The following is a 25839-nucleotide window of genomic DNA, read 5'->3' on the forward strand; positions in this document are numbered from 1 at the left end:
TGAGTATTGCAGATCGTCGGATACATGTGAAGTAGATCACGCAGTGTATTTAGGGATCGATATTCGACCTCAGGTAGAAGAGATTGTCCGGTTTAATATTTTGCCTATTATAGAAAGTGCTAGATATAGCTTTAGTAGATGGAATAACTTGCATATGACAATCATGGGGCGGTGTAACTTGGTTAATATGACATTTCTACCGAAAATACTATATTTATTTTGTTTAATTCCATTGGAAATTGAGAAATTTTGGTTTAGGAAATTAGACCAACTAATTATGCGGTTCGTACGGTCATATGGGAAGATATGCAGGGCAAGCAAATATATGACACTCTCAAGGGGAAAGGGTGGATGGTCTCTCCCCAACTTTAAAATGTACCAGATGGCTGCTGCAATTCAGTATATGCAACCCTTGTTTAGAAGGGGAACATTTGTAAATGATAAGGAATATGTCCCTAGTATGAGCTATTAATTGGCTCGAATGCACAAGGGGCGATGTTCAAGCTCTTGGAACCAAGCTACTTTAAGAAAACTCGGTTTAAACTTCAGGCAGCTTTTAAAATCTGGGGTCCGCTGCAAAAGAAAATAGGATTGGGAAGGTATAATTACTATACTTTGATCAAAGATAATAGGTTCCTCCCTGGGATTTTTCACGACAGTATTACGAGGCAGTGGAATCAAAAGGGTATACAAAGGCTCGGGGATTTTTTTGAAGACTCTACAATTATGGCTTTTGGAAACTTACGGGGGAAATTTGAATTAGCCCAAACAAGTTTTTTTAAATATTTACAAGTCAGAGACTTTATTTCACGAAAGACGGGTGGACCTGTAGGATTTGGTAAAAATTCCTTATTTGATAAGATGAACTCACCTGACAAGAATACGATCTGATCATTATGTGTGGAATTGACAAACAACCTTCCTGATGATTTAAGGAAATATAATCAAAAATGGAGTATTAAGCTAAACGTTGAAGAGGAAGCCTTTTATGAGTCTTTAGAGCTAGGATGTACCTCCCTGCTGTCAGCACCTCTCCAGGCTCAACATTATAGAACAATATTCGACTTGTATATTACACCCAGGAAATTAGCACAATGGGGTCGGGAACAAGGGGTACATTGCCCTAGATGTCAACAACATGGGGTGGATATAATCCATATGTTTGCGACTTGTATAAAATTAGAGAATATAAAAGAGAAATTGGAAAAGTTTATTAAAAATACTGTAGGACTAGAAATTGAGTTAACTATTTTTATGATTATGTCAGTATATCGACTGTGTATTTCTTCGGGATGGCTTGATCAAGCACCCCCTACATATCAGAATTGGTTAGATCGTCTCCTAACAGTATACCAGCTGGAAAAGGTTCTGTATGAGCGAAAAGGAAAAAGAGGGAAAAAAAAGGCGAGAAATATGGGGGATCTTGGGAGAGTGGCTAGCCGGTAAGTGATGGTTATATTAGAAATGTTATATGTCATATGTGAGTAAATGAATTGCAGATTTATGGATGTGATTGTTGGTAATTATATACATGTTTATTATTGGTGGTTTTAGGTACTATTAAAATAAAAAATAAAAAAAAGAATAAGACAATCAGCCCCAATGTTAGATACACCGGCATTTTCATCTTTGCACACCAATCGACCACACGCCTCCATTTTCGATATTGTCAGAGGGCCAGATGCCTTCCAGAGTGTCATGATATCTCTTATAGCGACCATCAAGGTGGTACCTAGCAGAATCTTATCCACCTGTTAACCCCCCACCTTCTCATCCACCCCCAATAGAACTATAAGTGGGGAGAGGTCCAATGTTTGACCCAACACCCTGGAAAGTTCAGCCAAGACTGTCTCCCAGTAGTGTGCTATTACGGGGCATGACCAGACCATATGGAAGAAGTTGGCTGGCAGGCAGAGCAGAAGCTGCACATTGGACTGGCCAGAAGGCCTGCCCTATGCAGTCTGACAGGGGTAAGATCAGTACAGTGTAAATAGCATACCTGCACCTGGCTTGATGACTCTAAGCGCCATCAATGCATCTCGCCAGTCCTCATCCTCCAAGGGTCCAATCCAATTTTCCCAGTGTGTCCAAAGGGAGTGGAGAGTCTCAGGGGAGTTTATGATTAGGGAGCGGTATATCTGAGAGACACTCCCTTTACCCAGGACCCCCATCATCACCTTGGCCTCCATTGAACTGAATTCTGGGATGGAAGTGTCAGGGGGGATGTGCACCCTAAACACATGATTCAGTTGCAAGAATTTGTGAAACTGTGTGTTGGATAGTGCATGGGCCTGTTGGAGTTCTTGTAAAGATGCCATTTGTGTGCCTGTCCACCTTCCGAGGTGGCCACATTTCACAACCACGTATCATGCCATAGGGGGGTATGTTGAGTGAGTTTCTGCCACCATCCTGTGTGCAGCTGCATGGCTCTCCGCCTATAAAACACTACCTTAGTAACTTCCGGGATGGCTACAGAAATGGGACCACCATAAAGCAGCTCAATAATATGGGGTAAGATCAACAAGGTAAGTTCTTGTCAGTAAGCTGGGTCCGTCCAGCCTCCATTGAGCCAATCATTAATAACCAGGTTTTAGGACGCTAAATAGTATAAGTATAGGTTATATATGCTCAGTCCCCCTTCGTAGGGTGTGCATTGACAGATGTGCAAACCTAGGCATGGTCTCCTATTATGCCAGAGGAAAGCAATGGCCAAGGAATCCATTTCCCTAAACCGGCGACAAGAGATACTGATGGAAAGGTTTTGGAATAAATATAAGAAACGGGGTAATACCATCATCTTATATAATGCAACTCTTCCCATGACTTTTAGGGGTGCAGATTGACACTTTTTGAGGTCCGCTTTGACCTTGCAGATTATTGGCGTAGTGTTGAGGAACCAGGTTAGGTTCAATCTGAAATTATTATTAAGATTATTCTGTGTGGAGGCACAGTATTTTGTAGAAGCAATTTATTTGTTTCTAATGTTGTAGGATTCTCTTTCACTGGTACAGACAGTGCCACATTTGTGAATAAGTCCGCCACCATCACAACAGTAGTGTGTCAATTGTCAGCGAGAAATTAAACTATGAAATCTACTGATACAATATGCAATGGAAGCAATGTATTAGGAAGTGGGAGTAAACAACTCATTGACCTTATTACGTCATTTTTGCCCTAGTAGAGATGGCACAAGCACATGCATATTGTTATACATCTTTTCTTAACCCTTCCCACCAGCAATGTCTTTCAATGCATTCCTCAGTCTTAGTGTTACCAAAAAGACCAGCAAAGGGAGAAGCATTGGTTTCACAAAGTGCTTCTTGTAATTCCCAGTCTTAACATACATAACTGAATATTCATTTATTCATCCATCACAATCACCTGCTGCCTCGTTTTTTCATACCCAAGAATTGTAATGAGTTAACAAACTATAGTCAAGAATCACTATCTCTTACTGTTAATACTGGCCATGCTGGATCAACGTAAGAAAGCGTAGGTTTTCACCAATATTGATCTATGCAATGCATAACACATGATTTGTGTAAGAGAATCAGAAGAATGGGAGACAGAGGGCTTCATTTAGATTTCAGCGACCTTGATGGGCCTCCATGATGAATTCTCTCCTATTGTGGCCTCAAGTTATGCACACAGTGTTGATGTTCCTGACAGAAAGGTGACATAGAACTGAAATTACGTGTAGCACATTGATCCCTTCAAATTAATTCCAAATGACATAGAGACTGTCTTTACCATGAGAACACTGCAGACCTTGCAACACCTAAAGTCCATTAGGTTTTCTTTAAAATATGGCTTATGATGGAAAATGTGATCTACATTATTTTAGAAAGAAAATGGCCCACCATATTTTAAAGCTGTTTTTGGTTTAGATATTTTACTTCTAACATCACTCTCAAATATTACCTAAATTATACCCAGTTCAGCATCTTCCCTGTGTCCTGATACAGCCCAGTGTTCAAGGATTGCAAAAAGACCTAGGTAAGGAGCCCTGAGATTTTCTGGGTAAATAGTATTATTTGTTCAAAAGTGTTTATTTCAGCTACCTGTGTCTGTTTTACTGTGGACTCTCTATGTTTCAGGCAGCAAGGCCTCTTTTAAAGAGGTGTTTTTTTTAACTTGTTTTTGCCGTGACTGTGTGAATTGCCTTGCTAGTTTGTGGCACATAAACCCCACCCCCTTTTTTCTTCTAAGTAAAAAGGCTACGTACATCTTGCAGAGTGTGTTTTTAGGAGACTGTTTTAATCTGTTTCTGTGATTTAAATTGTGTTTAAAAACTCTCTGCCCCCCTGTTTTTTGCCTTTAAAAAAGGCCAATTTCAGAGTGCGCGCCCAGCAGTATTCCAGTGTTTGTTTTTTAACAATCTCTCCCTTACCTGGAAAGTAGAGTCTGCTATCTTGGAAGTGTGGATTCAGCCTGTCTGTATCCAAGGAGATTCTGAATAGAGCAGCAGCTGCCTTTCCCCCTGCCGACAAGGACTGGACTTAGCTGATTGGCTCTCTGAGTCCCTGTTGCACCTGAGCCCCACCCCCCACACCTGCTCTGGCCCCTTAAGTTTGTGGAGGGAAGCCCAAGACAGCCACCTCCATTTTGTGAGCCTCAGCATCTTCCCTGTGTCCTGATACAGCCCAGTGTTCAAGGATTGCAAAAAGACCTAGGTAAGGAGCCCTGATATTTTTCTGGGTAAATAGTATTATTTGTTCAAAAGTGTTTATTTCAGCTACCTGTGTCTGTTTTACTGTGGACTCTCTGTGTTTCAGGCAGCCTGGCCTCTTTTAAAGTGTTTTTTTTATTTTTATTAGTTTTTGCCGTGACTGTGTGAATTGCCTTGCTAGTTTGTGGCACATAACCCCCTCCCCTTAAGTAAAAAGGCTACATACATCTTGCAGAGTGTGTTTTTAGGAGACTGTTTTAATCTGTTTCTGTGATTCAAATTGTGTTTAAAAACTGTCTGCCCCCCTGCTTTTTGCCTTTAAAAAAGCCCGATTTCATAGTGCGCGCCCAGCAGTATTCCAGTGTTTGTTTTTTAAGAATCTCTCCCTTACCTGGAAAGTAAAGTCTGCTAGCTTGGAAGTGTGGATTCAGCCTGTCTGTATCCAAGGAGATTCTGAATAGGGCAGCAGCTGCCTTTCCCCCTGCCCACAGGGACTGGACTTAGCTGATTGGCTCTCTGAGTCTCTGTTGCACCTGAGCTCCGCCCCCCCACACCTGCTCTGGCCCCTTAAGTTTGTGGATGGAATCCCAAGACAGCCACCTCCATTTTGTGAGCCTCAGCATCTTCCCTGTGTCCTGATACAGCCCAGTGTTCAAGGATTGCAAAAAGACCTAGGTAAGAAGCCCCGAGATTTTTCTGGGTAAATAGTATTATTTATTCAAAAGTGTTTATTTCAGCTACCTGTGTCTGTTTTACTGTGGACTCTCTATGTTTCAGGCAGCATGGCCTCTTTTAAAGTGGTGTTTTTTTTTTATTTGTTTTTGCCGTGACTGTGTGAATTGCCTTGCTAGTTTGTGGCACATAAACCCCCCCTTTTTTAATTCTAAGTAAAAGGCTAAATACATCTTGCAGAGTGTGTTTTTAGGAGACTGTTTTAATCTGTTTCTGTGATTTAAATTGTGTTTAAAAACTCTCTGCCCCCCTGTTTTTTGCCTTTAAAAAAGGCCAATTTCAGAGTGCGCGCCCAGCAGTATTCCAGTGTTTGTTTTTTAACAATCTCTCCCTTACCTGGAAAGTAGAGTCTGCTATCTTGGAAGTGTGGATTCAGCCTGTCTGTATCCAAGGAGTTTCTGAATAGAGCAGCAGCTGCCTTTCCCCCTGCCGACAAGGACTGGACTTAGCTGATTGGCTCTCTGAGTCCCTGTTGCACCTGAGCCCCACCCCCCACACCTGCTCTGGCCCCTTAAGTTTGTGGAGGGAAGCCCAAGACAGCCACCTCCATTTTGTGAGCCTCAGCATCTTCCCTGTGTCCTGATACAGCCCAGTGTTCAAGGATTGCAAAAAGACCTAGGTAAGGAGCCCTGATATTTTTCTGGGTAAATAGTATTATTTGTTCAAAAGTGTTTATTTCAGCTACCTGTGTCTGTTTTACTGTGGACTCTCTGTGTTTCAGGCAGCCTGGCCTCTTTTAAAGTGTTTTTTTTATTTTTATTTGTTTTTGCCGTGACTGTGTGAATTGCCTTGCTAGTTTGTGGCACATAACCTCCTCCCCTTAAGTAAAAAGGCTACATACATCTTGCAGAGTGTGTTTTTAGGAGACTGTTTTAATCTGTTTCTGTGATTCAAATTGTGTTTAAAAACTGTCTGCCCCCCTGCTTTTTGCCTTTAAAAAAGCCCGATTTCATAGTGCGCGCCCAGCAGTATTCCAGTGTTTGTTTTTTAAGAATCTCTCCCTTACCTGGAAAGTAAAGTCTGCTAGCTTGGAAGTGTGGATTCAGCCTGTCTGTATCCAAGGAGATTCTGAATAGGGCAGCAGCTGCCTTTCCCCCTGCCCACAGGGACTGGACTTAGCTGATTGGCTCTCTGAGTCTCTGTTGCACCTGAGCTCCGCCCCCCCACACCTGCTCTGGCCCCTTAAGTTTGTGGATGGAATCCCAAGACAGCCACCTCCATTTTGTGAGCCTCAGCATCTTCCCTGTGTCCTGATACAGCCCAGTGTTCAAGGATTGCAAAAAGACCTAGGTAAGAAGCCCCGAGATTTTTCTGGGTAAATAGTATTATTTATTCAAAAGTGTTTATTTCAGCTACCTGTGTCTGTTTTACTGTGGACTCTCTATGTTTCAGGCAGCATGGCCTCTTTTAAAGTGGTGTTTTTTTTTTATTTGTTTTTGCCGTGACTGTGTGAATTGCCTTGCTAGTTTGTGGCACATAAACCCCCCCTTTTTTAATTCTAAGTAAAAGGCTAAATACATCTTGCAGAGTGTGTTTTTAGGAGACTGTTTTAATCTGTTTCTGTGATTTAAATTGTGTTTAAAAACTGTCTGCCCCCCTGTTTTTTGCCTTTAAAAAAGTCCGATTTCAGAGTGCGCGCCCAGCAGTATTCCAGTGTTTGTTTTTTAAACAATCTCTCCCTTACCTGGAAAGTAGACTCTGCTAGCTTAGAAGTGTGGATTCAGCCTGTCTGTATCCAAGGAGATTCTGAATAGAGCAGCAGCTGCCTTTCCCCCTGCCCACAGGGACTGGACTTCAGTTAACTTTCTCTTTATATATGTTCCTATTGGTTGTTGCATATGTTGTTGTGATAGGTTTTTGGGAGATTGTCTTTCCATTGGTTGCTGGCTCCAGGGCTGGGGTTATGATTGGTGGATAGGGCTGAGAATCTGATTGGCTGTTGGTTCTAGGGCTGAGAATCTGATTGGCTGTTGGTTCTAGGGCTTTGATTGGTGGATAGGGCTGAGATTCTGATTGGCTGTTGGTTTTAGGGCTGTGATTGGTGGAAAGGGCTGAGATTCTGAATGGTTGCTGGTTTTAGGGCTGGGGCTGTAATTGGTGGTCAGGAATAGGGCTATGATTGGTGAATAGGGCTGGGTCTCCCATTAGTTGTTTGAATCAGGGCTTGAAATTGGATTGGCTAGGGTTAGGACCAGCTTATTATTGGCCAGTAGATCTATTAAAGGCTAGGATTCAGGGCATCTCAGCCCGGGCGTGGAGGCAAAGGGCAGAAAGGACAAGGGCAGTTGCCTGTTTGGGCCTGTTCGGGACAGGTAGGGACTAGGGACTAGGGCCAGAAATGCTGCCCAATTCTCAATTGACCAGGAATGGTTTCAGCCCCTACACACCCCTCAACATGTAAACACGTATTCTACAAAGACATCCAACTCATGCATTACAAACAAACCACAGACAGATTGCATTGTCCCATCACCCAACACAATGCCCTTTATATAACACATTTTCACATATCCTCCACAACTACAACAGTCAAACACCTGCATTCTCACAGCAAACACTACTCTGTCCACTCCCACTAACACAACCTGCCATCACCCACACAACACAAAACTACAGGATACATTTCTCTCAGTCTCAGCCTTCCAGATACACACTCTCTGCTCATACTAACCAACACTATCTGCTGTTTGCTCCACACAGACCACCTGTCATCATAACAATGCCCAAACCCCGCCTTCAAACACACCATCTACAAACCCTCTTCCCCTCTCTTCACCAATTACACACAACCATACACACCCCACATTTCACTCTACCACACATATTACCTCTTCCAGTCATCACAACTAACACTAACTCCCCTGACACACACCCATCACCTCTTACACACCTCATACATTCATCTCCAAAACACATCAACACCCCATCTAACACTCAAATTCCACTCACCAGCACTAACTCACATACAAATCCCTTACCAAAAACAACTACTCCAATATCCCTTCTCACTATTCCACAAAAACAATACAGATCACAAACATCAGCACATCAAATCAACACAAACTTACATTACACTTATCGTCATACCCACTCCCACCCTCAGGACTACACAAAGAATACAAATTCCATCCTATCTCCACCCCTACTTTTTCACTCTTCACAAACACCTACCACAAGCACCCGAACCCGGCAACTTTCATTCACTCGGCTCTTCTCCATTGCACAATTCAGAGCCTTACATCATGATCCACATGCTCCTCCACCACCCCTAACTCATACTCCATCCACACTAAACAAACGCAAACAAAATAAAAAACATGCCACTCATAGCAACCTTGCATCCCCTTGTCTGTTACATAATAAGACTACCCTACAAAAAACAGTACACTCTTCATGGCTCTCTCAGCCACCAAGTCCACCACCCACACACACAGACCCAACAAAATGCCTCCTTAACCTGCTGGAAGAGTGTGAGAAAGTAGCCTCTTTCTAGCCTTGTTACCCCCACTTTTGGCCTGTTTGTGAGTGTATGTCAGGGTGTTTTCACTGTCTCACTGGGATCCTGCCAGCCAGGGCCCGGTGCTCATAGTGAAAACCCTATGTTTTCAGTATGTTTGTTATGTGTCACTGGGACCCTGCTAGCCAGGACCCCAGTGCTCATAAGTTTGTGACCTATATGTATGTGTTCCCTGTGTGATGCCTAACTGTCTCACTGAGGCTCTGCTAACCAGAACCTCAGTGGTTATGCTCTCTCTGTACAAATTGTCACTAACAGGCTAGTGACCAATTTCACCAATTCATATTGGCATACTGGAACACCCTTATAATTCCCTAGTATATGGTACTGAGGTACCCAGGGTATTGGGGTTCCAGGAGATCCCTATGGGCTGCAGCATTTCTTTTGCAACCCATAGGGAGCTCTGACAATTCTTACACAGGCCTGCCACTGCAGCCTGAGTGAAATAACGTCCACGTTATTTCACAGCCATTTACCACTGCACTTAAGTAACTTATAAGTCACCTATATGTCTAACCTTTACCTGGTAAAGGTTGGGTGCTACGTTACTTAGTGTGTGGGCACCCTGGCACTAGCCAAGGTGCTCCCACATTGTTCAGGGCAAATTCCCCGGACTTTGTGAGTGCGGGGACACCATTACACGCGTGCACTATACATATGTCACGACATATGTATAGCGTCACAATGGTAACTCCGAACATGGCCATGTAACATGTCTAAGATCATGGAATTGTCACCACCATTCTGGCATTGGGGAGACAATTCCATGATCCCCCGAGTCTCTAGCACAGACCCGGGCACTGCCAAACTACCTTTTCCGGGGTTTCACTGCAGCTGCTGCCAACCCCTCAGACAGGTTTCTGCCCTCCTGGGGTCCAGCCAGGCTTGGCCCAGGAAGGCAGAACAAAGGACTTCCTCAGAGAGAGGGTGTTACACCCTCTCCCTTTGGAAAAAGGTGTTAGGGCCTGGGAGGAGTAGCCTCCCCCAGCCTCTGGAAATGCTTTCATGGGCACAGATGGTGCCCATTTCTGCATAAGCCTGTCTACACCGGTTCAGGGATCCCCCAGCCCTGCTCTGGCGCGAAACTGGACAAAGGAAAGGGGAGTGACCACTCCCCTGACCTGCACCTCCCCTGGGAGGTGCCCAGAGCTCCTCCAGTGTGCTCCAGACCTCTGCCATCTTGGAAACAGAGGTGCTGCTGGCACACTGGACTGCTCTGAGTGGCCAGTGCCAGCAGGTGACGTCAGAGACTCCTTCTGATAGGCTCCTCCAGGTGTTGCTAGCCTATCCTCTCTCCTAAGTAGCCAAACCTCCTTTTCTGGCTATTTAGGGTCTCTGCTTTTGGGAATTCTTTAGATAACGAATGCAAGAGCTCATCAGAGTTCCTCTGCATCTCTCTCTTCACCTTCTGCCAAAGAATCGACCGCTGACTGCTCTGGAAGCCTGCAAAACTGCAACAAAGTAGCAAAGATGACTACTGCGACCTTGTAACGCTGATCCGGCCGCCTTCTCGACTGTTTTCCTGGTGGTGCATGCTGTGGGGGTAGTCTGCCTCCTCTCTGCACTAGAAGCTCCGAAGAAATCTCCCGTGGGTCGACGGAATCTTCCCCCTGCAACGCAGGCACCAAAAGACTGCATCACCGCTCCTCTGGGTCTCCTCTCAGCACGATGAGCGAGGTCCCTTGAACTCAGCAACTCTGTCCAAGTGACTCCCACAGTCCAGTGACTCTTCAGTCCAAGTTTGGTGGAGGTAAGTCCTTGCCTTCCCACGCTAGGCTGCATTGCTGGGTACCACGTGATTTGCAGCTGCTCCGGCTCCTGTGCACTCTTCCAGGATTTCCTTTGTGCACAGCCAAGCCTGCGTCCCCGACACTCTAACCTGCAGTGCACGACCTCCAGAGTTGTCCTCCGGCGTCGTGGGACCTTCCTTTGTGACTTCGGGTGAGCTCCGGTTCACTCCACTTCGTAGTGCCTGTTCCGGCACTTCTGCGGGTGCTGCTTGCTTCTGAGTGGGCTCTTTGTCTTGCTGGACGCCCCCTCTGTCTCGTCACGCAATTGGCGACATCCTGGTCCCTCCTGGGCCACAGCAGCATCCAAAAACCCTAACCGCGACCCTTGCAGCTAGCAAGGCTTGTTTGCGGTCTTTCTGCACGGAAACACCTCTGCAAGCTTCTTCACGACGTGGGACATCCATCCTCCAAAGGGGAAGTTTCTAGCCCTCTTCGTTCTTGCAGAATCCACAGCTTCTACCATCCAGTGGCAGCGTCTTTGCACCAACAGCTGGCATTTCCTGGGCATCTGCCCACTCCTGACTTGATCGTGACTCTTGGACTTGGTCCCCTTGTTCCACAGGTACTCTCATCTGGAAATCCATCATTGTTGCATTGCTGGTGTTTGTCTTCCTGGCAGAATTCCCCTATCACGACTTCTGTGCTCTCTGGGGAACTTAGGTGCACTTTGCACCCACTTTTCAGCGTCTTGGGGTGGGCTATTTTTCTAACCCTCACTGTTTTCTTACAGTCCCAGCGACCCTCTACGAGCTCACATAGGTTTAGGGTCCATTTGTGGTTCGCATTCCACTTCTAGAGTATATGGTTTGTGTTGCCCCTATCCCTATGTGCTCCCATTGCATTCTATTGTGACTATACATTGCTTGCACTGTTTTCTATTGCTATTTCTGCATATTTTGGTATTGTGTACATATATCTTGTGTATATTTGCTATCCTCATACTGAGGGTACTCACTGAGATACTTTGGAATATTGTCATAAAAATAAAGTACCTTTATTTTTAGTATATCTGTGTATTGTGTTTTCTTATGATATTGTGCATATGACACCAGTGGTATAGTAGGAGCTTCACACGTCTCCTAGTTCAGCCTAAGCTGCTCTGCTAAGCTACCTTTTCTATCAGCCTAAGCTGCTAGACACCTCTTCTACACTAATAAGGGATAACTGGGCCTGGTGCAGAGTGTAAGTACCCCTTGGTACCACTACAAACCAGGCCAGCCTCCTACAAAGAGAAACACTATATTGAAAAGCAAGACTATTGTGAGCCTCAAACAGTTATCAGAACTATCAACACTCCTGCTTCAAGCTCATATTATACTACTTACCTTTCTCCTAAACAAAACAACACTACCACTAGCACACCTTTTCTAAACTGCCAGCTCATAAATGCTCTATCACTCTAAAAAAACAAGCACCACATCTACGACCTGCTCACAGACACACAACCTGACTTACTATTCATAACTGAATCCTGGTTGGGAGATGACATGGCCCCAGTGTTGCACGAAGCCGTTCCTCCAGGCTATCAAACCATCACACAAAACCGTACAGGCAAGAGAGGAGGTGGACTGGCTATTATATTCAAACAGGCATTGAACCTCAGTAAAACAGACAACATCTCCATACAAGGTTGTGAAGCCCTCCTTACCAGATGCCACCCTACTCCAACTTCCTCCTGTAACTTTCTCCTCCTTTACAGATCTCCACCTAACAACTCCACATTCCCAGATGCTTTTCTAGACACAGTCTCAAACCTTATTACACTATACGCCAACCTATGCATTCTTGGGGATCTAAACATTTGGTTTGACAAACCCAATATGCCCCCTCCAAAAGCTATCACCACTGGCCTAGTCGCATTGAACCTACATCAGATTGTACACAATCCCACACACATCGCTGGACACATCCTAGATGTCATTTTTGCTAAGCCTGAACTAGTTACTATTCATAGCATCATGGCCAATCACTTGGTCAGACCACCATTTGATAACTTTCCGACATACAACTCCACAAATCAACACACCCCACAACTACTTACATACATACACCTATCGACCATAGAGCAAACTCAATTTGGATGACTTAGAAACACAACTAACAGCCAACACAGATCTAGATACAATTAATTCTGTGCCAAAACTTTATGAGTGGCTACAGGAAGCTTTTGATATCCTAATACCACTCAGAAAAACTAAACGTAACAAAAGAAAACCAACACCTTGGAGAAACACAGAACTTAAAAAGATAAAGCAACAAATCAGAAAGTTGCAGTGGACCTGGCTCAAAACAAACAACAGTCAAGACAAACTGCAGCTACACAAACTTAACAGGATATACAAATCATCAATCAAAAAAGCTAATAAAAGGTACTACTCAGACAGAATTCAAAATGCTCAATCTACAACCAAGGAATTTTATAAAATTCTCAATGAATTTCAAAAACCTACATGTATGGAAGGAAGTCATCCCACTACTCAAGATTTCACAAACAAATTGGCAATTCACTACACAACCAAGGCAGACACATTGGACTCCTATTTAAAACAGAAGAAAAACATCAGCACCAACCCCTTTCCTAAAATACCCTCGAAGAATAAACTAACCCAACCTCTACAGTCCTTCAAACAAATATCCCAAGGTGAATTTATGGATTTGGTCAAAGTAAGCAAACCTTCCAGTTGCCCTTCTGACCCTTGCCCACCACAAATCTTCAAGAACATTCTTCTATCTACTTCTGCTGCCACACCTGTAAGAAGAATCATCAACAACTCTTTAACTTCAGGAACTTTTCCTGTAGACCTGAAAAAGGCATACATACAACCGTTATTAAAGAAAACAAACCTAGACCGGCAAGACCCCAACAACTACAGACCAATCACAAATTCACTTTTCCTGGGCAAATTGATAGAAAGAGCAGCATTCGCCCAGATGTCACAATTCATTGAAGACAGTTCTATACTTTCAGACTTCCAAACTGGATTCCGCCGAGGAAGAAGCACTGAATCGGCATTCATAGCAATCTGGGATGACCTTAAAAACACAGTCGACCGCAATGGAGTTGCTGCACTACTTCTCTTGGACCTCTCAGCTGCCTTTGATACGGTTGACCATGACACCCTAATTCAAAGACTCCACGAAGCCGGCATACAAGGGATTGCTCTGAACTGGATAACTTCCTATCTTCAAAAAAGATCTAATACCATCCACTCGCCCCCCTTCTTGTCCGAACCCTACATCACAAAAGCAGGGGTCCCCCAAAGATCAATCATCTCACCTTTGCTTTTCAACATCTACATGATATCTTTACCAGAACTGATCAATGATTTCCATCTCACATGCTACAACTATGCAGATGACACACAAATACTACTTAAATTAGAATGCCCCAAAAACATTGAAAACTCACAAATCTTCAGTTGCCTCAGAGCCGTTGGTCAGTGGATGACCTGGAGGCATCTCAAACTAAATACCTCCAAAACAGAAATACTCATATGTGGTGACTGGAAAAATTACGACTCTCTGTGCGTCTGGCCTGACGATCTCGGACCATCTCCTCAATTATCCAAGGAAGTTAAAAACCTAGGAATCACCATGGATTCCAAGTTAACTATGAATGCCCAAGTGGACAAATTAGCACGAACAAGCTTCATCACCTTGAAGACTTTCCGAAGCATCTTCCCCCACCTCTGATTTCCACACAAGGTGCAAGCTACTATCTCGCTTGTACTATCCAAGCTGGATTATGCCAATGGCCTCTACCATGGATCATCTCTATCTATTATGAAAAAACTACAACGTATCCAGAATTCCGCAGCCAGGCTACTATTGGCAAGCCCACATCTCCCCTGCCTTGAGAGCACTACACTGGTTACCCGTTGCCAGAAGATGCACTTTCAAGCTGCTTTGTATCACCCACAAAGCTATACGTGGAACAGGACAGAAACAAAATAACCAAATACATCCAACAAAAAAACCTCCGCTCAAGATTGGCACCCCGCCTTAGAACACCACCATACAAGAAAAAGACTATAGGTGGTACATCTTCTCCGTTCAAGCAGCCAAACTATGGAATTCATTACCCCCAACTATAAGAGCCACAGATAACTTTCTTGTCTTCAGAAAACTACTCAAGAGTTGTCTCTTTCCTTCATAACCACCATATTCAAACAGCTATGGAATGCATATGCTTATGTTGATAAATATTTTTTTCTGATTATGTGTATATTTCTAGTTATGTATCGCTACTATGACATAACAATAAAATACACACACACTCTTTAAACCTGTTTGACTAAGTCTATTTACCCATGGTTCTAATTATATATTGTATGTGCATATGTGTGTGTATTCATGTGTGTTTGTATGTGTGTGTGTATGTGTGTACATATATATGTATGTATGTATGTGTATATGTTGTTTCTGTGCTTGGCATGTTCGTGGGTTCATTGCATGGCTCCTGGGTGGGTTGTTATACTAGATATCTATGAATTCCTGCTCTCAACTTATCACACTTATCTACCCATCATCATATCTCATGTCCCCATCAAACTATCCTCCATTCCCATTCTGACTCATCCCAAATCCTTTCTACTACTTTCATCTCCTAAATAACTCTGCCTCAGCTCTCCCCTCCGCTTCCACATCTAACTCACCAAACCTCACTCTACTACCATGACCTCACACACAACCCTGCTAAATTCTCCTTCATTTATCTCACCCTGCTACTATGCTTTCCCTAACCCCTCCACATACTCTTCCCTCCTCCATCCCCCTTTACTCATCCCAAGCTTTTGGGTTGAGTAAATGAAGGATATACTCCCAATTAACACTTCTGGATTTCTTTCCTCCTCCACCCCTCCATTACTCCAGTCAATCCAACTAACATGCTCTCATATCCGCGGCTCAAATCAACTCATAATAATACTAAAACTGTACTCATTGTTTCCCGATACTAATCCATCACTAATTCTTGTTGGGTTCCAGAGTAGTGTGTTACTCACCAAAAAGCGCTTCGACGCCTCGTCAGGGTTAGTAAGCGCTATATAAATACTATTACAATACAATACAATAATACTTATATTTAAATGCACAAGGTTTCTGTGTTAGCAGCTGACTTTGAGTGTGTATATTTTGTAGGTTTGCATAAAATTGATACTAAGTAGTTGGGTTCAAGTTTGGGATATTTCCAAAATGAGAGACCTTAAAAGAACTAACAGCCTAACCTTCACTAAATTTGTACTGGCTTTTTTCTCCACCTTTACCACTTGAAATAAGACTAATAGCATGCTTTTCTCTAGTATATCGTGCTAGAAAACAGGTCTTTCAGACACTACAAGCCTAATTTAAACTGGATCCATTTGTGGATGGTATAACTCCTGGAAGGGTAGGGACACTATCCTAATGAAAAGTGTAGAAAGGCCTTCCTTAGTGCATGGGAGAAGGGCATAACAACTGATAACCTCGTGGCTTTGGTCAAGACATAAAAACACTGTTTAGAAGTATGCATTGTTCCTTCTCTGAACTGAAATGGGATGAGTACTACTCAACCCTAAGCCCGCTAGTAGCTTGTGCAAGAATTTGGACAGGGTGAAAGAGGAGAGCAGTATAAGCGTAAAGGCTTTTTAGACTCTTAAGTCTCTCCTATGGAATCTCTTCTACATCTGTGAAACATATAGCACAGTAGGAATATAATATATGATCTCAAGGTTGAACTACCTAGCAGTGATTCGGTCCAGCAGAGACCATCCATAGTTTTCAGTCTATAAACTCCGTATGCATTCTATTGTGGTCATGGGAGGAATTCACTCTGGAAGACAATGATCTCCATGCGGAAGGGGGCCAATGATGCAATCTGGTGCGACCTCAATAGATGGTGGAAGCTCAACCTCCCAATCAACTCGTATCCTACTGAGAATATGGTGAAGGGTACTGTGAACTCTTGGCCAATCACCAAGACAATTAAAGACTGCCACTGCTTTGGATGTCAGATTTTGGTGGACCTGGATGGAGAGGTCATCAGATCTAGATGGTTTAAAATCTTGCCACAAGAAGTTTGGTGCCTGGGTGACTGTCCCATCCATGTAACTCCAGAAGAATTGGATGGGGCCGCACAAACATATTTACCAGTTGGCTGAATAGGAGTAGCTGAGATGTATAACTTGCGCAGTGAAAGGAGTGGGCGGTCTGACGTGTGTGAAACAGGCTGCATTGCTTTTATTCGTTTATCATGGAAAGAAAAACTCCTGCTTTTGCCACATGTTGGTGCCAACTTCACATAAACTGGAAAGAAGACAAAGGCCGACAATTAGAGTATTATCTGCCTGGGTTTATTCTATACTTGAGCTGGGCAGGGAAGCGCAGTATTCAAGCAACCTATCACTTTCTCGTGCGCCAGGGAGCATACTATCGACAATCTAATGCAGAATAACTTAAAGCGATGTCAAGTTTGTTGAATTCTGTGTGAGATACATCGATGGGTCACCACGTTTTCTATCAAACATAAACTGAGAATAAAAAATGTGTGACAAAATAATTTAGGTGTTATGAAACAAGCATACGTAATTATGACTACACTACTCCCTGAAGTGTAACAAAATTCACACAATTCAAGTACCGTTGATAATCGCACAGAGATCTTGTGGACGCAAAGATACAATGTATCTAAACTATTGAAATAAGAAAAAGAGCATAGTAACATGTTTAGTTCGGGGTGGTGAGAAAAATAGGACGGTAAGGGAATAGGTACAAAGGTTTGTAAATGAGGACTTAGCGGATGAGACTGGTTGAAGATGCTGTGCCCCTGAAGATGGTGATGGGCGACACACTCCCGGCTTGTACTCACGTGAGGATACAGTGGGAAATGCAGGTTTTTGAGGAGTTGCTTGATGGAGCTTCCGCACCAGTCTTCGAATACATGGAGGTTTACTTGACCTTTGAACTGTTGAAAAATAAGACGACATAGGGTAGTTGAAATGTATGCTCCAGTTAAATAGTGTAAAATATTTTTGCCCAGACTCCCGACCCCATATTCACACACGTACACTTTAGAGCCAAGATTCAAGGGTAAAGTGCTGAGTATGGCACAAGGTTACCAAATCATTGTTCAGGATCCCAGCTTTGCTTAGAATTAAGAAATGTCACAATTCTATCTCAGATGTAAGAGGTGCCTCAGCAAATAAGGTCAGCTTCATGTTGTAAATCAGTTACAATTTTAATCAGTCAACAATTCAATGTATCTGAAAGAAAACCACTGAGTCATGAGTGTACAAAAGACACATAAACTCAAAGCCAAAGTTTAAAAATAGTTTTCACCTATTGCCAATACATTGAAAAGCTGGGCACCAAAACTATCTGCTGCTAACATTATTTTAGCCGTAAACATGAGAGACTTCAATTTAAAAAAAAAGCGACAACTGTTTCAGTGGTTTATTTCTTTATGTGATATAGCGCTTCAAAGACCTGAAGAGTGACAAAGGATGCTACGATAAGCACTAGCACAACATCAGAAAGTTGAAGAGAAATTTCACAATGAATACATTACTGAGGCAAGTAGGACATATATTTGTTTTTGACTGGCGTCAGAACAACCTGAGGGCATTTAAAAGAAATACACACTTGGCATTGGCAGTGACTAAACATATATAGAGAAGGACAGTGCAATTGTTAAGATGTGTAAGATAAACACTGTAGTAAGCACCAGTTGTGGGGACGAGGCGGGGTGTGGGGATGGTTACTACATAGCGAAGACATGGCGCTCCCGTGAACCTCTGTGTGGTGATAGGCACTTGACAATGAGTCGAGGAGTGGTACCACTGACAGCTTTCGTATGTGTGAGGCCAGCAGCGCTAGGGGAGCATCAGTGGAAGAGGTTTTGGGGGGGGTTAGCCATTCCAGAGAGCTTAGGAGGGAGTATCTCTGTCCAATGTTCTCGCCATGAGTATTCACCAGTCCTGAAGGGCTTCCAAAACCTGGTAGGCTGTAGTTCAGCCATGGCTCCCCGTGAATCACATCTTAGTTTCATCTTTCCCACTGCCCAGGACTTACAAAAACTGTGCTACAATCAAATGATACCAAATAAGTGCAGGTAAGTGGCTTTTAGTGAGGGTTTCAACACTTTATTGTGTGTGTAGCACCTTATCTGACACGCCTGACTCTCAAAGGCCTGTGTGTCGATTGATGCAGGCTTATGTAGCCCCTTTCAACACGCACTCGGTGTCTGCAGACCACCACAAGGCCCCACCTGATGCATACTCAAGCAGCAGTGGGCACAACCTGGCAAGGACTCAAGCCCAGCAAGTAAGCCCTGATAAACAGCTCGGTATCCCCTGTGACTTATGCAACTGCCCTTCAGGATTTGCCTTTTCAGGGCTGGGAATTTATTGTTATATCAATGTCTGCTTATAAATGTGAGCAACCCTCATTTTCAATATATAAGGCTTGCGTAGTACATATACTATGACACTTTCTGTCCCAAAGATAATAGCATGGGCCATTGTTTGATGTGATCAAGAGGCTACACGAATATCGGGGTGGGTTATTGTAAAGAAATGGCTCCCTGTTGCAGTTACCCCCCCACTTTTTGCCTGATACTGATGCTGACTTGACTGAGAAGTGTGCTGGGACCCTGCTAACCAGGCCCCAGCACCAGTGTTCTTTCACCTAAAATGTACCATTGATTCCACAATTGGCACACCCTGGCATCCAGATAAGTCCCTTGTAACTGGTACCTCTGGTACCAAGGGCCCTGATGCCAGGGAAGGTCTCTAAGGGCTGCAGCATGTATTATGCCACCCTAGAGACCCCTCACTCAGCACAGACACACTGCTTACCAGCTTGTGTGTGCTAGTGAGAACAAAATGAGTAAGTCGACATGGCACTCCCCTCAGGGTGCCATGCCAGCCTCTCACTGCCTATGCAGTATAGGTAAGACACCCCTCTAGCAGGCCTTACAGCCCTAAGGCAGGGTGCACTATACCATAGGTGAGGGTACCAGTGCATGAGCACTGTGCCCCTACAGTGTCTAAGCAAAACCTTAGACATTGTAAGTGCAGGGTAGCCATAAGAGTATATGGTCTGGGAGTCTGTTTTACACGAACTCCACAGCACCATAATGGCTACACTGAAAACTGAGAAGTTTGGTATCAAACTTCTCAGCACAATAAATGCACACTGATGCCAGTGTACATTTTATTGCAAAATACACCCCAGAGGGCACCTTAGAGGTGCCCCTGAAACTTAACCGACTGTCTGTGTAGGCTGACTAGTTCCAGCAGCCTGCCACACTAGAGACATGTTGCTGGCCCCATGGGGAGAGTGCCTTTGTCACTCTGAGGCCAGTAACAAAGTAACAAAGCCTGCACTGGGTGGAGATGCTAACACCTCCCCCAGGCAGGAGCTGTAACACCTGGCGGTGAGCCTCAAAGGCTCACCCCTTTGTCACAGCACCGCAGGACACTCCAGCTAGTGGAGTTGCCCGCCCCCTCCGGCCCCGGCCCCCACTTTTGGCGGCAAGGCCGGAGAAAATAATGAGAATAACAAGGAGGAGTCACTGGCCAGTCAGGACAGCCCCTAAGGTGTCCTGAGCTGAGGTGACTCTAACTTTTAGAAATCCTCCATCTTGCAGATGGAGGATTCCCCCAATAGGGTTAGGATTGTGACCCCCTCCCCTTGGGAGGAGGCACAAAGAGGGTGTACCCACCCTCAGGGCTAGTAGCCATTGGCTACTAACCCCCCAGACCTAAACACGCCCTTAAATTTAGTATTTAAGGGCTACCCTGAACCCTAGAAAATTAGATTCCTGCAACAAGAAGGACTGCCTAGCTGAAAACCCCTGCAGAGGAAGACCAGAAGACAACAACTGCCTTGGCTCCAGAAACTCACCGGCCTGTCTCCTGCCTTCCAAAGAACTCTGCTCCAGCGACGCCTTCCAAAGGGACCAGCGACCTCTGAATCCTCTGAGGACTGCCCTGCTTCGACGACGACAAGAAACTCCCGAGGACAGCGGACCTGCTCCAAAAAGACTGCAACTTTATCCAAAGGAGCAGCTTTAAAGAACCCTGCAATCTCCCCGCAAGAAGCGTGAGACTTGCAACACTGCACCCGGCGACCCCGACTCGGCTGGTGGAGAACCAACACCTCAGGGAGGACCCCCGGACTACTCTACGACTGTGAGTACCAAAACCTGTCCCCCCTGAGCCCCCACAGCGCCGCCTGCAGAGGGAATCCCGAGGCTTCCCCTGACCGCGACTCTCTGAAACCTAAGTCCCGACGCCTGGAAAAGACCCTGCACCCGCAGCCCCCAGGACCTGAAGGACCGGACTTTCACTGCAGAAGTGACCCCCAGGAGTCCCTCTCCCTTGCCCAAGTGGAGGTTTCCCCGAGGAAGCCCCCCCTTGCCTGCCTGCAGCGCTGAAGAGATCCCTTGATCTCTCATTGACTTCCATTGCGAACCCGACGCTTGTTCTAACACTGCACCCGGCCGCCCCCGCGCCGCTGAGGGTGAAATTTCTGTGTGGGCTTGTGTCCCCCCCGGTGCCCTACAAAACCCCCCTGGTCTGCCCTCCGAAGACGCGGGTACTTACCTGCTGGCAGACTGGAACCGGGGCACCCCCTTCTCTCCATTGAAGCCTATGCGTTTTGGGCACCACTTTGAACTCTGCACCTGACCGGCCCTGAGCTGCTGGTGTGGTAACTTTGGGGTTGCTCTGAACCCCCAACGGTGGGCTACCTTGGACCAAGAACTGAACCCTGTAAGTGTCTTACTTACCTGGTAAAACTAACAAAAACTTACCTCCCCCAGGAACTGTGAAAATTGCACTGTGTCCACTTTTAAAATAGCTATTTGTGAATAACTTGAAAAGTATACATGCAATTGAAATGATTCAAAGTTCCTAATGTACTTACCTGCAATACCTTTCAAACAAGATATTACATGTTAAATTTGAACCTGTGGTTCTTAAAATAAACTAAGAAAATATATTTTTCTATAACAAAACCTATTGGCTGGATTTGTCTCTGAGTGTGTGTACCTCATTTATTGTCTATGTGTATGTACAACAAATGCTTAACACTACTCCTTGGATAAGCCTACTGCTCGACCACACTACCACAAAATAGAGCATTAGTATTATCTATTTTTACCACTATTTTACCTCTAAGGGGAACCCTTGGACTCTGTGCATGCTATTCCTTACTTTGAAGTAGCACATACAGAGCCAACTTCCTACAGTTATGAATACTTCAAGGGGACTCCTGGCCCTATGAGGTGATGCAAACCCTTGACCTGTCCAGCTAGAAGGTCTCTGCTTTAATCACTTTCTGGTGGTCGCAGATCCTTTTAATGTTTTTAGGGTAGCATTGCATGGCAGCCCTCCCCGGTCATGATTTTTGGGAAATTAGCAACCACAAGGAGGGGGTGTTACCAAAACACATGCTGGAGTCCATGTAACCAGTATTTCAGATAGAAATTTGGTGTGAGCGTTGTAACAGAATCAATGAGCACTACAGAACTCCCTTGAACACATTTTGGTCTGCGTGTCTTCATTTGGAAGCCTCTACTCCAAGTCTGGTTATTCACTGCTAAGACGTAGCAACAGTGCGAAACAAAAGTTGTTTTCCACTGTTGCCACGTCTTACGTCTTGGAGGATTTCCCTGGCTGTGCAGAGAGCCTGACAGTGCATCGCTGGCTCTAGCAAATATTTGGGGGAGGCAGAGGTAGGAAAGCATATGTGGGGCAGGGGCTAGGAGCCATGATATTTAGGCTTCACATCACTCCTCTGCCCCTGCATAGCAGTTGAAAGTAGGGGGAGATGATTTTAGGATTCATCAGTAACATATGGGTAAAATAAACGTGAATAACAGATGCTTTTCAGCTCAGAGTTCTGAATGATAGCGAACATATGAAGGTTTTCTTTTGTTGTCTATTTGATGTTACTCATAAGCCCTTGGTGGAAAACAGTCTAGTTATTCATTGTTTCCCATTCATCAGTACTTAATGTGTAAATATAAGCATGTTGGTGCCCAAAGCTCTCTTTGAAACATGCTGCTGCTGCAATTAAATGAGCGAGAACTGAATGGTGAGGCAGCGCAATCCTAACTCCATCTCGGGCCTCTTTAATCTATTTACAGCCACTCCCTGACCCTTCAGTTCACTCTTGCAGCTTTCTGCTTGCTCCTTTTGTGAAGCTTCTCTGTCTGTCTTTCTTTCTTTCTTTCTTTCTTTCCCATATGCGTCTTTTGCTCGCTGTAAATGCCTTATGCAGAAAATAAGTGCCGTCCCTCAAAAATAAGCGGCTCATATCAGGCACTGACCTTCATGATTCTATATTTCACACACCTGTCAGTGGAGTTGTGATACCTTTGCAGTGGAACAAGTCTGATAAATGTAGAACCACAACATCCACAAGACGTTTTGGAATATTTATGCTATACTTGTTAAAATTAGTACCATCTCCTCCTGACATTTCTGTGGTAAAGCCAAGTAGGCACGATTTAAACATTTCGAATGGAATAACCCTAGTTCAACCTCTTGGGTTGTCCATGACTCATGGTCCGAGAGTAGTTAAATTATTGTAATCATGACCACATGCTCCAAGTACTCGCCAAAGAATTTCAGTCGAACTGCTTGAATGTCCTCTTGAAAATCTCGGCCTGCCACCAGCAACACTTGTGCTCACCCACTTGTTCAGTGCTAAAATGAAAGACGACAATTTACTTGCGTTGCTGGCCTCGGTCAAATACACCATTTAATTACTTGTGCGTTGTCAAATCAGTTTTACCTGACGCTAGAGGCACAGATTAAAGAAACGTAGTGAAAAGTTCGACTTTTCAATGACCAGCATGCTGGAATTATTTTGCTTCTGTGCAAACGAGAGTGAGCATATTCACCAGCAACTAGTCTCCCAGGAAGAGGTCAACCAACCCAGATCGGACCAAGGTCTCTGATCCCTGGGCAGAGGTCAGGTAAGCTCTACTCGATTCATGTCAGTGAAAGCTGCTGGCAGTGGCCAGTGGGGGGATTTTCTGGATTATAATTTTTATTTTTTTCTTCTGTAACAAAGGAATGCTCTGTAGCGCCTTGTTAGGTACTCAAGTTTGATCATTCCTGGCCCTGAATGCGACAATGCATAATTAGATTAAAATCTAATGAAGAGCAATTAAATAAAGCTGCTGGTAAAGCTAAAAGAATGAAAGGCAGCAACATCATTTGAGCTTGTCAGAGGATGCTAAAAATGCCAACTCAGCGCCTTATCCCAGATAAAATGCACGCCGCGCACAGGTCAAACAGCCTATTGCTCTCAAAGAAGGCCGTGGATGTAAAATGATCACCCTTTTTAGTACTTCGTATAGAATGAGTGGATTGGTATAGATCTACTGTTCTCAACATAAAAAATGGTCTACATTACAATGCATTATATTAAATACACTTGTATAGTTCAAGACCACCATCTGTAGGGTCCACAAGAGCTGGTGTAATCCGGATTCCTTTTTCCTTTGGGTTTGTAAGTAACTGAGGGCCAGATGTAAGTAGTTTCTGAATTGCGACTCGCAAATTGCAAGTCAGAGAGACTCGCAATTTGCGAGTCGCGATTCAGAATGTAGGATGGTGTCCCTGACACCATCTGCGACTCACGAGGGGGTCGCAAAGGCCCACCTCATTAATATAAATGAGATGGGTCGCAATTTGCGACCCTCTTGAGACTCGCAGCACTCACAGGGAGACAGCAGACCACCATGTCTGTGACTGCTTTCAAATAAAGCACTTTTTTTTTTGTAATGCAGTCCGTTTTCCTTAAAGGTTACCGACTTGCAAAACGGGGATTGGGCATCGCGATGTGCTTTTTGCACGTCGCAAACAGCAAAATTTGCTGTTTGCGACGTTCAAAAAGTTTTGAACATCTGGCCCTAAGTCTCTCCTGCCACTTTACAGTGAGTCAGTACACATGTCCATTTAAGGGAGTTTTTCAACCTGCGCAGCAAGCTTGCTGAAACAGGTCGTATGTAGGTGACGTATCCCTGGGGGAGCTTGATACCTTGCCAGCTAGTACCAGTGTATGAAAACATAAGAGGGAGTCATTCAAGAAGTGAGTTAGTGTTCACCTGATTTTCAGGGTTAGAGGCAGACCGCAAGGAGCTCCAGGCACGATTAAATTGATCTCAACTTAATGATCTACATGAACCTGTGGCCATTGTTGTCCCACACACGCAGTCCCTTTAAAGGATTATCTCAATTTATAGAATGAACATTGATAACCCCTGAATCAGTTATTCCACGCGAGTTTCCCGAGTCAGGCAATCCAGGATACAGGATTAAGTTATGACCTCATCAACCAATATGGTATAATATGGTTCAGTAATTTGAGGCTATTCATTCAAAGAGTGAGCCTGCAGCTGTTAAGACCACATTGTTCTAAATTAAATCAGACCTAGGGTATCCCCATGAGGGTATGCTGGCACATGAGTAAAATTCAAAGAATAAAAAATTACATGAACTGCACAGTGGCAATGATGTCAGGGCCGTATAGATGTAGAATAGACCCCTGAATATTATGGAGACCTGAAGATTTAAAGGATCAGTTAACAAGCTAGCTAAGTGGCCTTAATACACTGGAAGGCAATTTAGTATACAAATAATAAATGTTTTGGGGAGGGAAAAGTAAATTCAATTGGTAACGATTTACATGTATTAATGGACATCCTGTTGGGAATCTTGGTTGAGATTTTGGTGGGGCACAGACCTGTCAACTTTATGAGGTTGCTCCGGCTGCCTGTATGACATTGATGAAAGAACGCCACTTGATATGGGGCAGGGAGACAATACAAGGAAAATAATACAGGATTCCCGATTTTTAAAGTAAATTTAAAATTACTTTTGTCATGGTTTAAAAGGACTATCTCTGTCTGTGTCAAAGACTCACAGGGGTGATCTGTTCACCAGTGGCACCACTAGAGCTCCAGTCCACATGAGTACATCCGCCTAAGTGGCTCGGGTTAACCATTTCTTAGCCACACTTTGCAGCTTATTCAGTAGCCACACTAACTCCCCTTCCCCATACAATGCTAAGGAGGTAGTTGTCCTGAAGGTAGCAATAACTTAAAAGGAATCCAACATGTGGAAACGTTCACCAGA

The 25839-nt window shown here is 44.2% G+C and overlaps 1 protein-coding gene across 1 annotated transcript in view; it reads right to left on the minus strand.

Moving 5' to 3' along the window:
- B4GALNT3 (beta-1,4-N-acetyl-galactosaminyltransferase 3) overlaps positions 1–25839 on the minus strand; it is a 501487-nt gene that overhangs the window by 126944 nt on the left and 348704 nt on the right. Inside the window, exon 4 of the mRNA XM_069228126.1 lies at positions 17553–17648. Within this exon, the coding sequence (XP_069084227.1) occupies positions 17553–17648 (96 nt within the window). The remainder of the gene's footprint in view (positions 1–17552; positions 17649–25839) is intronic.

Source organism: Pleurodeles waltl, chromosome 4_1 (assembly GCF_031143425.1).
Source record: "Pleurodeles waltl isolate 20211129_DDA chromosome 4_1, aPleWal1.hap1.20221129, whole genome shotgun sequence".
NCBI lineage: Eukaryota > Metazoa > Chordata > Amphibia > Caudata > Salamandridae > Pleurodeles > Pleurodeles waltl.